This window comes from Melanerpes formicivorus, unplaced genomic scaffold (genome assembly GCF_026170545.1).
Source record: "Melanerpes formicivorus ecotype bairdi unplaced genomic scaffold, bMelFor1.0.p_v2 SCAF_24, whole genome shotgun sequence".
Lineage (NCBI taxonomy): Eukaryota > Metazoa > Chordata > Aves > Piciformes > Picidae > Melanerpes > Melanerpes formicivorus.
In genome coordinates this window covers 1,650,017-1,665,073 of record NW_027142376.1, presented here as the reverse complement: position 1 = coordinate 1,665,073, position 15,057 = coordinate 1,650,017, and the positions used below count along the sequence as shown (strand labels likewise).

The 15,057-nt window shown below is 46.2% G+C and overlaps 1 protein-coding gene across 7 annotated transcripts in view; it reads left to right on the top strand.

Annotated features, from left to right (window-relative positions):
- Nucleotides 1–3,968: 3,968 nt before the first annotated feature.
- Nucleotides 3,969–15,057, top strand: part of HECW1 (HECT, C2 and WW domain containing E3 ubiquitin protein ligase 1) — a 314,683-nt gene continuing 303,594 nt past the window's right edge. For all 7 annotated transcript variants that reach the window (XM_068152576.1, XM_068152575.1, XM_068152572.1 and 4 more), the window contains exon 1: nt 3,969–4,185. In XM_068152576.1, coding sequence (XP_068008677.1) covers nt 4,156–4,185 — 30 coding nt within the window. In that variant the 5' untranslated portion in view covers nt 3,969–4,155. The remainder of the gene's footprint in view (nt 4,186–15,057) is intronic.

Sequence of the window (15,057 nt, the reverse complement as noted above, 5' to 3'; positions counted from 1 at the left end):
CCAACAGAACAAATAATCCAAAATGAGAAGACACAGGAGCCAGGTATGAGAATATTATTTGTGCATAAATAAGTCTAGTGTCTGGAAATGCTGTTGTATATCAGTGAATGGCAATCTCTTTATCAGAATAAAAATGGTGTCTGTTGGTAAAATTTGATGGATACTATGTTGTACTTATTTGACATCTAGCCCAGCTGGAGATGAATTGAGCAGAAAGACTTAGGATATGTCCACATGTGCCTCTGAACTGGTAAAAAGACCTCAGTGTGGTGTCTTCTGCTAGTTCTGCCAAGGTGGGTGATTTCTATTTATCAGTTATCCAATCTATTGCTAACAAAATGGCCACCCAGGGACAGTGGCAAGATAAAGGCTGTGGTCCTGTTTGGCATATTAGAAGGTCAATACAAGGAAGTTAATCTCAGTTTTTATATGGCTTTCAGGCAGGAATGTGTTTAATAAAGAAGAAATAGTCACTCCCTAACTTTTTTTTTTTCCCAGTAAAGCTCTTTGGGGGATGTTTGGTCTGTTTGCACCTGGCCCCCTGTGAATGCAAGATATGAGTAAACCCTTACTCTGTCCTTCCATCTTCACCCAGGTCAGCTCAAGTCAAGTCTTGCAGCAAAGGACATCAGTGGCGTTTTCCTACTGGCTGTAACATGACAGCCACCCTATCTGTTTCTTTTTTTTCAGATGAAGGTGTGCCTGACATTCATGTAGAATAACTGAAATTTCCCACTTTTTCGTTTATTTGATCCAAGTATTTTAACGTGACTACAACCTGTTCAAAATACAACCCTATACTAGGGAGTTCCTCTGACACACCAGGCATGAACGAGCCACCTTTTTGAAATGCAATGGGATCCACCCTGTGCCAACTCAGGAGTATAGGTTACTCAGAAATATTTGGTGTGGAAACATACAGACATTTCATCTTGCCTTTTTCACTTTCCCGAGCCAATTTTTTATTACTCTCATCACTTACTTTTGCTGTACTACTCTCTGGCTGCCAAAATCCTTCCAAATTTCCAGCAAAACAGACATGCATTTTTGCCACTGCCTGCTCAAGCAATCTTCACTTGATGCTGTTTGAAGACCTGTCCTGAGGCTTGAGTGTGCCTTAGCTTATGGCTGAGAAGATGCCAGCAGCTGTTGACAGCCCTGTGGGACAGCAAACTTTGCTGGTTTGCCTAGTCTGTGGGAGGCTGGGGAGTGTGTAATAGGTAGGCATACACAATTCAGAGGTTTGTTTATAACATAGATAAGCATCTGAACTGCCAAAGTTTAGTCTAATTTTAAATCTTCTTATGCAACTCCTCCTCCTCCTCACTGAAATGCAAAGTTACAATGACAACCACTTTATTTCCAATGTGCATAATTTCCTTCTTTTGAGAAACAAGAGGGCAAAATGTCCTCTTCAAAGCCTGGTTTATTTTCTGAGTTGCTCAGTAGATTTATCTTCTGCTCAATATTTGAATAAATATCCACAGGAGGTGGGTATGCAGTTTGCCTCTTGATCTTAATTTTAATCTCCCTGGTTTTACTCAGATTCCAAAAGGGTAAAATTTTCAACTTCCTTCTCCTGAAGGAGATTCAGGATACTCTTTTCAACCTGAAAAGAAAGCGTAATTGGTACATAGTGAAGAGAAAAGCACATGCCCTTAAAGGAGTTCTTGCCAGGTTTGCATGGCTTTAAGTCTCATGGTCTGGAAATGTGCTGTTGGGGGTTTTGTGGACTCCTTGAAACCCCAAAATGTTAAGCTGCCTCTAATATTCAGAATCAAGCTTGGAGCTTGAGTTGCTGTATTTAAACTGCTTTTGGATCGTATGGCTTCATTAAATTTCCTGGTTTAGCTAACTTAATGTCTTGATAAAAATCAAGAATACACCTTCAAAGATGAGATGCATCTCTGAGATTAATACATGATGTAGAATTACACCAGTAACCCACACAAGCAGGAGGCCTTGAGGAAACATTCAGAAAAGGGCAATGAATCAAGAGTGAGGCCACTTGGGCCAGTTCTTTGCTTGTTTCCAGCAACCTATTGTGTGACTTTTGGGCAAGCCACTTCACCTTTCCATTTCTCTGACTCCCGCTCCCATCTTTTGTCTTATTTAGACTTGCCAAGTGAAAGAGGGAAAGCACATGCCTACCATGCACAGTTTTGGTGTAAGCATTGATATATAGCTTTAAAAGAAGGACACAGATACCTGGTTAGAGTGCTCCAGTAGCTATTGGTTAGCATGGTCTACTGCAGTCTGTGATCACTGAATGAGGAATGGCAATGTGCTTGCTCAAACATTAACTGAACTCCTCAAATACCTGCAGACGAGTGTTTGCACACAGACATGTCCTTAGAGGCACATTAACTCACCTGGGTGGCCTTCAAGCCTGGTAGGTCTTTTGGTCTTCCTTGCTCTGGAGAAGACCTGGTGTGGCTTTGTGATGGCCCCCTGCCTTCCCACTTTGCACAGGCAACTAGCCCACTTACTGGTCTGGTGTGCTGGCAGTGCCAACTGTAGCTGTATTTTTTGACTCTAACATAATAAAACACCAAGCCATGATCCATCCCAAATTAAATTTGGTTTTGTTTTTTCTTCTGAGGTTTCTGCTGACACTAGGTTCTAATTCCTCCTGGTTTACCTCTTTATAAAAGAAATGAGACGATCAAGTGGAAATTAGAGGTCACAGCATCTCTGAAAATATTTCAGAGTGCATTGATTAGAAAACAAGAATTAAAGATTTCTTCCACTGATACCATGCAAAGTAAATCTTTAGTTCCAAAGAAATTTCTATGAGCGGAGGAAGCAATGCTGGGTTTAGAAACAGATTTAGATTCCATTGGGCACAGTTGTGTGTTCTATCAAGATGTCTCTTCTTCAGGATGCAACCTAAGATCCAGAAGACCTTTGCAAAATTGATGCATTCAGTAGCATGCAGGGAAAAAGAAATCCACAACAACAGAACTGTTTTTTTAAAAGCTGCTACCTAAAAGCCTCACATCTGGAAAAATGAGGTGAGTGGGCTAGCAGACTTGTGCAAAATTATTCTGTCTTTTCCTTCTTCCAGATACCACAAAGTGCCAGTCTTCAGCCCTTGTGACATGTGGATGCAGAGCCAGCATGTTGCTGGTGGAAGCTGGAGTTTCATGCAGTCCTAGCAGCACTCCTGGTCTGTTTTTGATGAGCAGATTTGCCCAGAGGTGTAGGACAAATACAAGACTTGTGAGAGAAATGAATGTACAGCACCTCTGCCTAGATCCCGAACTGCAGTTTGAAACCTGCTGCCTTCCTTCCCAGCTGCGGTACTGTGGCTTTCTCTGGCTGGGGGTGTAGTTCATAAAGCAGCACCCAGGAGAAAAAGATGGGGCAGGAGACGCTGGAGCAAAAGGTGTACCCTGCCCCGGGGACGAGGTGCAGCTGCTGAACTGGCTGTGTGTGGGCGAGGATAGGCATTAATGATCCCCCGCGAGACAGGGCACAGCTGGGGGGTCAGTGGGAGGGCTGCACACCTGGGAGCTTGATAGGCAAAAAGGAGAACAGGTTCATTTTCCTGCTTCCATACGCAGTAAGCGCTGGCTGTGTGGACTAAGCCGGCGCACCAGCGGGGCTCGGTATTGTGGTGTCCCCGAAAGCCAGGGTGCGGTGGGTAGGAGTGACGACCCTCGGGCGGGCAGCTTCGCCCCCACCTGGCCGAAACGCAGTGAGGGCGGCCCAGGTGCTGGGCACCGGGGAAGGCGGCGCTGGGGTTCCGGGCCGGCCACTAGCCCTACCGCGGCTAAAGCTCGACGCTCCGTCTCCAGCCGGCCGGCTATGTTGCTGCGCCGTGCCGCGCCGGGCGAGGGCCGGGCGGGAGGCGGTGCACTGAGGGGCGGGCCGGGCCGGGCCGGGCGGCGCTGCCGGGCTCCCGCCGTGGCGTGTGGGTGGCTCCAGGCGGCCGGTACCCAGCGACAGGCGGAGAGGTGGGAGGAGGCTGGCGGGGCGGAGGAGGAGGGAGCGCGGCGGCGTTGCGGGCGTATCAGCCGGTGCTGGACTATGGTGCGGCTCGGTGGGGGCTGACGCGCCGGTGCTCCGTCCGTCCTCCTTGCCTGTCGGCGGGCAGGCGGCGAGCCCTGAGCAGCAAGTGTGGGATGTGAGACCTGCCCTCGCCGGGGGAGTATGAGCTGTGCCCAGGCCGGCATTGTCCAGGTACGAGGGGCTGCTGCTGCCGCCTGGCACCGGGTGAGGGCGGTGGGGACGGAAGGGCACTGGCGTTGTTTCTCAGCGGAGAAGTGCGAAGCGGGATGGGGCTGTCAGCGGCCTCGCCGCTGGGAAAGGCCCTTCCCGGGGCCGCTAGCCCCCGCCCGGCCGGCGAGATGCGGTGGTGGGTCGTGGGTGTGCGCTGTCATCCGTGCTCGGTTGCGCTGGTGCCCGCCTTTGTGCCCGGGAGCCGGTCGGGCTGTGCGGGAATGGGACTCCCCGCCGTGTTCTCCAGCACTTCAGCGGGTGGCTGGGGGGCGGGGGCTGCCCTCCGTGGGCCCTGGGGGGTTCTGGGCTTAACCGGCGGCCTGTCAGCTGAATTCCATAGCCAGCAAATAGTGTGGAATTCTGATGAGCGACGTGCCGGCGGGGATTGACATCATTTGGGGGATGTGGATGCGCGCAGGCGGTGATGAAGAGTCCCGCGCTGAATTTTCGGTGCTTACATCCCTTCTCTGCAAAAGAAGAAGCCCCCAGATTTGGTTCTTGGCTCCTTGACAATGCAGCAAAATTTAAAGCACAAACTGCCTTTCCCCTTTCTCTTCCTTGTTCTGTTGCTGTAAGCTAATATTGTGACTTCACATTTTGGTTATTACCTGGTGTTATTATGTAACGGCATCATTTTTTTGTGTGTTAGCCATTAAATAAAATAACTTATAAGTGCATTAAGAACATTGCCCCAGCCTGTAGCCTTGTCAAATGCTGCTTTCCTCATTTCGCAGCCTGCATACCTAATGGGTTTGTACTGACACACAGGCACATACAATTCATTTTGCTATCTTTTGCGTTGTTTCCTGGGTGTTTCTCTGTAGTTGCAGAAGAAATTACTTGGCCTGGGTTTAGATTTTTGCATCCTGCTGATTGGAGCTGCAGTAGTGCCTTTTTTTTTTTTTTTTTTTTTAAATGCTGCACTCAGCAGAAGTGCGTAGTGAGGCTGTACAACAGCCAGGCAGGCTGTGCTCCTCTCCATGCCTCCACCAGCACTACCAGACCCTTCTGTGGGGCACTCTCTCTGTCTGAAGACAGCGGCAATTAGGGGCAGGGTGCTGCTGTGCCCGCAGCGTCACACAGCAGGTGGTCAGCTGCCCCCTCCTGATTAGTGCTCACACGAGGATTGTGGTTATTACGGTAATTCATTTTAGCTTGGGGATTCATTTTGAAAATTTGGATTTTCCACTAAGAGGGGATTAGGACTTCTCTGTGTAGTACATGTGTTTTATGAAGAAGTGGAGTACAGTGTCTATATCCTGGCTGCTCCTTCTACTTCTTTTCTGTACCTGAAGTGCAGGCCCATTTGGAGGGTACAGGTGCAGTGTTGGGTTTTGTGCTGGAACCAGAAGTGGATGTAAACCACAGCACACAGGCAACGAACGCGTGGAGAGGGGACATGAGTACCTACCCTTATAGAGGGCAGGCTTAGTCTATTGCCTTGTCTGTTTCAGGAGCGTGAGCAGCCTGTTAGCTCAGAACAAAGAGTGGTTGGTCAGATGGTCATCGCTTCCAGGGGGCCAGCGAGTTGCTGGTGGATGGCGTGTCATATCACTCCTGTGATACATACGCTAGCGTATTGCTGACTTAACGTGACCTGAGCTTTGGACTCCTAACCTTATTAGTATCAATCAGCTCTTTCACATCAGCTTTCTTTTTGAAACCAGAGCAAGCCAGAGCATGAACTGATGCACTCTGTGACTTTATCAGGAACTGTCAATATCTGAATGTGACAGTAATGTATTTGAAAGCAAACTGTGTGCACATGTTCAGAACATCCCAAGGAACTGATTTGCAATCCATATACTCAGTATTTAAAATACATTCTAATACACAAGGTGGTATTTATTGTATTCCAATAAATAACTGTCTAAGACTTGTTTTTAAAGAACATCTTCCTGTGGCTTTGTTTCATGTACATGGCACAGGATCAAGTATTCTTTGCTATCATGAGATAATCCCTGCAGAGCTTTGTGGATTTTTTCAGGTGCTGTGTCGTGCACTAAATAACTTCCTTCTCCTGGCCTCCTTTTGAACAGTCCTCTTTCAAACAGTGTGGTTACTTGGAGAAATTGTTTGAGCAGAACGTAGTTTATTAGCTGCTTTGTTAGCTTTAAAATACTGTGAGAGATGTGGTTGTGGGGGGATTCAAGTTGGGAGAGTTGATGGCATTGAATGGTTGGTGTCAGGTCAGGAGCTTCTTTAACAAAGAGTTTGGGGTTCCTGTTCTTTAAAGTTGTTGGAAATCTGTTTTGTGCATGCAGGCATTAAGGTTGCCTAGATTGTGATGATGGACTTTACAGAGAATGTAGCTTGTCTTCACAATAACTTCCTTTTCTTCTTTCCAGGTGTCTCTCTGGTCCTAAGTCTTGCCTACTTAGTTTCCTCCAAGCTCAGGGCTACCCACAAGTGCTGGCTTCAGCATGCATAGATTGTAGTCTTTGCAGGCCCCTACAGAGCCTTACACAAGAGCTCTGTCTTGCTCTCACTCCTGCCCTCTGGAAGGGATACTTGCCAGCCTAAGCCAAAGTATACCTTTGTGAATGCTACCCAGACCGGTTTCATTGGGTATCCAAACATGTATGTGGCTTCCACAAGTGGATTGTACCTGCACCTGTCACATCTTTCCAGCATCTATAACTAGGAACCAACTCCCCTGGGAGTCACCAGCACCTCAGATGCTCCCTGGTCTCCAGTGGCACCTGCGCTGCCGAGAATGTCACTGTAGCATCAGCTGCTTCCTTCAGATCAGCTTGTGGGAGTAGCTGGAGGATGGTCCTGCTGATCCCAGTTTGTGTCTGCCTATTAGTGTGAGGAGGAATCGCAACGCCCTCTGTTCTTCAGGATGTCTGTTGTTTGTTTACGCTCGGCGGCTCGCTCCGTTTTGGCAATAAGGAGATGAGTCAGTTTTGCTTCTGGTTAAGGCTTTCTTTTTTATTATTTTTTTTTACCCATTTATCTTGTAATGTTTCATGTGCTGTTGTGGTTCTGCAACGGCTGAGTGGCAAATGCTGCAGGGGTTTGGTTTAATTCCTTAGAAAGACGTTTCTATCGGACCTTAGATACCATGAATGCTTATTCTAATAAAGTCTAAGCCAGGCTAGATTTTACATATTTATGTATTTGCCCTAGAACACTGCATTGTTTTGCTTTCTATTGATAATCTCAGGAGGTGGGGGCATACAGCCCAGTAAAAATAAAAGTAAAACCGGTAGCAAAGGGCAGGTTGGGGTGCCACCTACTCCAGCTGATGTTTTCCAGCTGAGATTTGAGGACAGCAAGATGCTTAGGATTAATTAAGAAGAAATGGTAAGGTTCTTTGATGCAAGGAGCCCAGGGTCATTTTCCTTACAGTTAATGAATGGTGGCTAAGCAGCTGTATAATGTCTTGTGAGTCAGTCTTGGATTTTTTTTTTTTTTGATCAGCTGTGCTGTGGCTAGGGTATCCCATCACCAGCTCAGAAGTAGGTTTAGATTCTTCAGGCAGGACTCCTTAAGAGGTGCTGGGCCTGTCCCTTGGCAAAGGGTCTTCATCTTGGATGTTTGTGAGTTTGCCAGAACATGTACTAGTAAGACTGGTCCAACCTACAGGCAAAACAGTGCTATGATGGGCAGCAGACTGCTGAGGCCAAGAGGCTGGCTGTAGCCCCACAACCTGCTGTTTACTTTGGAAGGAGGGAGGAGCTGGGTTGCAGGGCAGCAGCTGATCCTGAAGTGGGATTCCCCTGCTGCAGTACCTGTTGCAGCTCCTGTTTGTCCTCTCCCTCCAGTAACAGCCGGAACAGAAACCTCAGCTCCTCAGGACTCTCCTTCCTCAACTCTCCACTTACCTCACTCTCCTTTTCCATGAGTTTCCAGTCCAATCTTGATGCCAGCTCTTCATTCTTTTGTCCAGGTCATTGCCTACAACGCAGAGAATCCTCGAGACGGCTTGGGGGCTGGGGAAGAGTGATACGGCAAGGTGCTCCTTTCAGGCTTTAAAGAGAGGGGTGAAATACGGAAGCGAAGGATGGGCGCTGTGTTGCCCTGGGCATCGCCGTGCTCCATTGTATTGCGAAGTTCTTTGAGAAGGTGGCAGCGCAGGCAGCGTTGCCTTGCTGCAGAGCAGGTGGTCTGTGGGAGAAGGCGTGTGCACAGCAGTCAGGAAGGCTGGCTGTTATTGAGACCTTTGCTGAGGTTTCTTTTTATGCATTTAGCAAAGCAGGCTTGCTCTTTCACACTTCCCAGATATTTTTATATTTCTCTGCAGATGCCTGCAGAACACCAACATTTGTTTGGTTTGATGCCTGAATTAAGATTCCCAACCAATATCTAGAGGCAAAAGGAGACCAAAACAACAACAACAAAAGGCATTTAAATATGAGAGTTGTTAACCCATGAAATAGTGATGGAGTATAGAATGTCTCTTGGACTGAATCACTTGTGTTTAAAATGGAACATGCTCTAAAAATAAATGGGTAATTGCTACAGTGTAGTCAATATGGAATGTAAAGATGACTGACAGCCGATTTGTCATCTGTCTCTGTAGCAGGAGTCATCTGGGAAGTCTGTGATGTTAAAGGCATTTGTTTCTATTAGCACCTTTTAAAGTCATTTTGTTAATGAGTTCTTGAACACCAGGACTGAAATCTTTCATGTGGTATAATTTTTCCATACCATAGGAAAATGTGGGCTGTGTGCACCTTCAATTACCAAATCAGGTTTCTCAGGTCCTGAAATGTGTGGTTCAGCAAGCCTATTGTTTTAGAGAAAGGAGGAGCATGTTGGTGGTCTCCTCCCAAAACAGTGTTTTCACACAGCACCATGTGAAATTTAGAATGGCATCCTGCAAGCTCGGGAAGGTCTGGTGGTGTGCTACCTGCTGTATGCTTTTTTTGCAGAGAAGAAGACTGGTGATACCCCTCCCAAACACGTCAGCAGAAGTGAAGCAGGAAGTTGACTGCTTTTTCCAAGGCAGGGAGAGGAGACCCAAGAGACAGAGAATGTTTAATGTGATGGTCAAACAAGCAGTTCTTTACTGTACACTGGTGAAATGCCTGAGTGTTGGTTGTATGGAACAGATGGGTCCAGGAGCTGTTCTCTGGGTCTGAAGTGTTGCTGTGACTCTTCTTCTTCCATGAAGCTATCCTGCTAAAGTCTGTCTCTTTGGCAGGTAGTGTGTTGTATGCTGTAGGTAGTTGAGAAGCAATGAAGTTGGGATAATCCAGCTTCAGTTGGAGCTGGATGTCTGTTGTGGGACACTTCCTGAGCCATTTGAACTGCAGTCCCTCTTCCAGCTGGACACAACAGATGTGTGTGAGGCTACTTGTCTGGGCCTCTGTGGGTATGCTTGCAAGTGCTTGCCAAACTAGTGGGATGGACGGAATCATTTGGTGTCCCCAGCTGTTGCTTGGGCAGTTAGGTGCTTTCCTTTGAAATATGGGCCCATCAAGACTGACAGTATTGTTGAAGTAGAGTTATTGTCTTGTGCCTACATCTTAATGCAGCCTCAGGAAAATTTAAACTTAGAATTCATATTCTAATGCAGATCATCCATCAACTGTTGGGTCGTTTGTCAAGTGTTTTTAAGGGTGGTGGTGGGGGGAGGGTGAAAAGAAAAAAGAGAGAAAGGCTACGATATGAGAGGCCTTAGGATTTTTAAATAGGAAAACCTATACTTTTTGTTTGACATGGTACTTTTTCTGTATGGCTGCCTGAAGACAAATACAATGACAGATTTACTCTGAAGCAGCATCCTGCTTTAAATAGCAAGGTTTAGTTGCTCCATGCTGAACATGAAAAGGTGGGTGAGTGAAATGTTTAATCCTGGAGCCAGAACACGTGTTTCCAAGATGATGCTCTTCAAGAGTCGTGAAAGGCCCATTAGCCATTAGACTGTCTGCTGCTTTGGTTACAGGCTCATGGAAGCTCCATAGATATTAGAAGCAATATCTTGTAATGAACTTTTAAGTTGCTTAATTTGACTGCACCATGTGCTCAGATGGTAGTCAATGTGAGGTCAATACCGTGATTCAGAAGAACTACATGCGTACCGTGAGTCATAGCAGAGCCCCGATGCTGAGATAAAGTATTATTGAGCTAAACCCTTTGGTCTAAAAATGAATAATGCTCCCCCTAAAGTTATTTGGAACTTTGCTTGATGAAGGTTAGTGCTATTTGGCCCTTTGTGGTGCTTTTTTCCTTTTCTTTCTCTTTTCACTTTTTGACAGAGCTGCATATCATAGAGGAGCTGGCTGTTTGCTGTGCCAGCGTGAAGCACTGACATTTCCTGCTCATTACTCTAGCAGCAGGCTAGAGCAGAAACAGCCATAGGTATTACTACCTAAGGGCTAATGAGCTGGTCTATATTTTCTCCTCCTGTTCTTCTTAGGCTAGTAAAAGATTCCAAAATAGAAGCACCTGGTTCTGTGGTGGAACTCCTTTCAAGACCTATCACTATGGTGGTTTATTAGAGTCAGGCTACCTGATATATTTCCTTTTTGGTTTCAGCTTCTTCATGTTCCTTAGGGGTTTTTGCTTTGTGTGTGAAAGGAAATTATCTCTTTCTTGAACTATGAGCGAAACAACAAGATTTCTCACCTAAGAGCAGAATTTCCTATGTTGGTCGAGAAACCGCATGCTGGCATAGAACAATTCCCGCTCCTGAAATTTGACTCTGGATTACTCCTTCATGCCCCTCAGAACTGTGACTGTCAAAGCATCCTCTCTACAGAGTTTCAAAGGCTCCCTCTCTTTGCTGTCTCTTTGATAGTCTCTTCTTCCTTTTCAGCCTTCCTGCTTCTCAAGAACTGATTGACTGCTAAGTGCTGTTCTTTCCAATGCACTTCGCTACACAGATACCTGTTCCTAGGCAATGCAATTTTACGTCTCAGACAATTAAAACATGGGTTAACTCGGGCTAAGTCTCTGTACCCAATAGCATGATGTAGGCTAAAACCTTAGTGTCTGTATTTGAGCAATTATATTAGGGCATGTCTAATTAAAAACATGTGTCACCTAATTGTAAGCGTCTGAACTCTTAAATATCTGTCTTTTGCACTCAGCTGCGTATATAAAGCAGGAGCAGGTGCAGAGAAGGTACTTGCTTATCCTGAAGTGCTTAGGGCAGTTTAGAAATCTAGTGTTAGATTTCACTGTTGCCTGGGGAGTGAATAAAGAAGCTTGGGATGTGGGAGCAAAACAAGCAATCACACTGTAGGAAAATGCAGCAAAATTGTGGGAAAATGTTCTGGGTGCTTCCATGCATTTAGCTTGCCAACTGTGCTGCTGAAGCTTGGGTATAGGTGGATACTAGAGGAGGGTGCGAGTATACAGCATCTTCTAGAAATTTGAACTGAGGATCAGCTGCTTGATTTGCTTATTGGAGCCACCTGGTAACTTGTAGGTATGAGCCATATTGTCCTGTCCAGCTAGAGGAGTCATCACGAGCCCAGGGAAACTGCTGCAGACCTTCTAGAAAGGGGCAGACTGCCCTCATGCCCTCTGTTCTTTTCTTGTGTGTCTGCCTGGACCTGCCTGCCGAAGTGGTTCTTTGAAGCTTGGAATAGGGGTGGTGGCCAGGCTCCCTGCAGGGCTGTCTCAACTCTGCAGTCTCATTGTCTTTAAAAAAAAACCCAAACAAACCCCACCAAACCCTGCCCAAGGCTGTAGTTGGGAATGGGTAAGGAACAATTTCCCAAAAGATGGGACAGGAAGAAGATGCTTGATTACAGCAACAGGATGGATGTGGAATCATGATGGAGAGGTGGTGTGTTTAAACCTCTGCTTGGAGTGAGAATAGAAACGTTTCTGGCAGAGCCTCTGCTCTGTAAAATGCTGTGATTGCTGCCTTCACATTAGAATGATTGCCTAACAGTTATCAAATATAGGTTTTGTGTGTATGAGTTGTTTGTTGGTAAAATATGATTCTGAGGTTTGGACTCCAAGTTAAACATATGCCTGTTTTGACCTATTTTTTTCCAACCTGATTCTGCCAGGTCTGCATGGGCACGTGTGATGTTGCTTGCTTAGGGAGTCCTGCTGACTTCAGAAAGACTATGCACTTTAGGGTAGCTGGTATGGAAGTGGTGGGAGCAGGCTTAGGTTTGCATGAGATGGGTTGTCAGGTGAGCTCGGCAAGGGGAAGACATGAAGTAGGATGTTTGAGGAGTCTACTGACTTAACACTCTATGCCCTAGTAGTTCAGGAAGGGTCATTGTGAATAAATGTGTTTGGCTGACTTGTGACCTCCTAGTAATAGCTCTGAGGGACGGGCAGGAGATCAATCTCCTTGATAGCCTTCTAATAACTTGCTGGAAAAGCCCAGTTCATCTCCTTTAGCTACCTGGACCAAAAGGGATCGAAATGTGGTATTGGTAATCCAAATAATCCCTGTGGGACCATGAGAGGGGCCACCTACGTGCTGAAATGAAAGTGATAAAAGGGTGTTAAGCAAATGAGGATCTAAGATGCTAAATCTGCGTGGCATGCTGTGAGTTTACTGATTTGTATCCAGAACGCTGTGGCTGTGTTTTGTGCTGCACTGCACAAAACCGAGGTATGAGAGGTTAGCTTGAGTTGCCTGCATGCAACTGGTTTGTGTGCAGGGTTCCTGCTCTGTGTTCCTCAGGGCTTTTTTTTTTTTTTCTCTATGTAATTCAAGCAACAGAAGGTCGCTGCACCTCTGCCCCTTTGAGTTCCTGCCCTGGGTTAGCTGCAAGGCTGGTTAGCAGTCCCTGAAGGAAGGCAAGCCTCATAAGCAGATTCTCCAAAACCCATGTGTTGGGTAGGGCCTGTTGCTCAGGGAGCAGCTGCCCTCTCTGGGAAGGGGCATTATTATTGTTCTTGCACCTAATTTAGATCAGGCCTAGATCCGTGACTTTCCAGGATGTGCCCTAGCAGGCAGGGAGCTCCTCTCAGAGTGTGTGTGTGTGTGTGTGTGTGACACGTGATTTACGCTCCTCTGGCCAAAGTCAGCATATTCTACATGGATGATTTGAAGATTCATTGAGCTAGAGAGCAAGAGGGAGCATAATTCTTGATTTAATAGGTAGAGGGGGAATTTCTGGGTTCCTTTGCCAAGGGCTGGCTTATATGTGTTGCATGCAGAGTAGCAAGTGGGCTGTTGAGACTGGTGTTTCTGTGGTGCACAGGAGCACAACACTAAGTCCCTGAATACTGGTGTGTTGAAAGCAGGGCTCAGTAGCAGCAAGTACCATTTCCAACTTGAATGGCTCAGTTCTACACAAGTTCTGTCCTTTTGATCTAGCCTAAAAAATGTCTGTGTTCAATCTTAGTCTTCTGAACTGTTTTTATTCATGTCTCAGTGATGTGTCCAGGGAGAATCTGTATGTTCATTTGGCTTGTTTTGTGCAGTAGTTTTCTGAGCTGAATCCTGGTAGCTAATGGTGAATAGGAAAGCTTTCAGACACAAATTCCTGTGTAATAGGATGCCAGTGTAATTCAGTCAGAGCTTTGATAAGCAACACATTATATGTGCTAACCAGCTCTCCAACCCTCAGAGGACCTAGTATCGGAACACAGAAAGTCGTTGGGCTCACGTCTAAATTTAAGAGTGAGCAGTTGGCAAGAGATTATTGAAAAATGCTTCCCAGCTGCACCACTCTGGTTGAAACCATGGTCTTTCCATAACTGCTTCTCTTGATCCTGTGTTCACGGTCTCCCTGGTGGTCGGGCAGGATGGAGACTTTGTAGCCATAGAAGTCTGAACTGAATTTCATGCAAATTGAAGACTTCTTATTAGAGGCACTGACTTAATGCTCCAGTTCATGATAAATGAATCAATGGTAGCTCGCTTTCAGACTTTTCAAGGTTTAGGGCTTTTTTCTCCAGTTTTTAAAGGAAGTGGGGTGTAAGAAAACAACCCTTTTTTGTGCTTGAGTCAGCAGGTAAATTCTGCATCTGCTGGAAGCAGCATGTCTCCTCTTTAGTGAGAACCATTTTATATAATCACTTGGGGGGCAGTGGGGAGGAGGGGGAAATCCCATTTTAGACCAGAGAGGGTTGGCATTGAGAGACTTTAAGAGGGATTGCTCCTCTTGCCATGTGTGCTTCATGTCCCTGCAGTGCTGTCCTGGTGGGTTTCTCTTCTTAGTCCAGCTTCAAGTGTGGTTCAGGAGCTTGGACCAGCCCTTGGCAGCCCTGCTGAATGCTGAGTCACAGGGAAGAGCCAGAGACGGATTTGTGCAGCAGTGGTGCATTATTTGCTGAAAACTAGAGACCCACTGCAAATCATTTGCACTTCCTCAGTTGTTGATCAAGATTGTTTGCTAGTGTAATCATGATGTTAATTTTCAAGTATCTGGCTGCCTAAGTAAACTGAGTTTGTCTCTGTGTGAGGCGTCCTGAGGCTACCAAGCCTCTCTTTTTAAAAAAACCAAATAAAAATAAGAAAAACAGCAACAACCAAGGAAAAAACCAACAAACCCTGGCTTTTTTCCTTGCTTCTATTTTTTGGGAATACATATGTCATTCATGTGCAGACATTGAGTCACCTCCATTTTGTTGGCTCCTTTCCTTGGCATCTCTCACTCCCAGCAAAGAGCGGTGACCTGACAGGAGCAATCCCAATGCACTGCAAACATGCAGCAGAATTATCTTTTCCAAGTAGTTCTGGTGCATGCATGTGTGGGAGGAGGGGGAGGCATATTAAGTAGGGAAGCTGTGTGCAGATTTGCCTGTAGAACAGTTTTCTTGTCAAAGAAGCGAAGCTATTTTGAAACAGAATGAAGATGTTCCTCATGAGAATGTTTGTACTGCAGCTGGCAGCCGTACAGAGGACCTGGAGCCCTGAAGCCTTGTTTAATGATCAAATCCAGTTGGGAGAGATCAGAG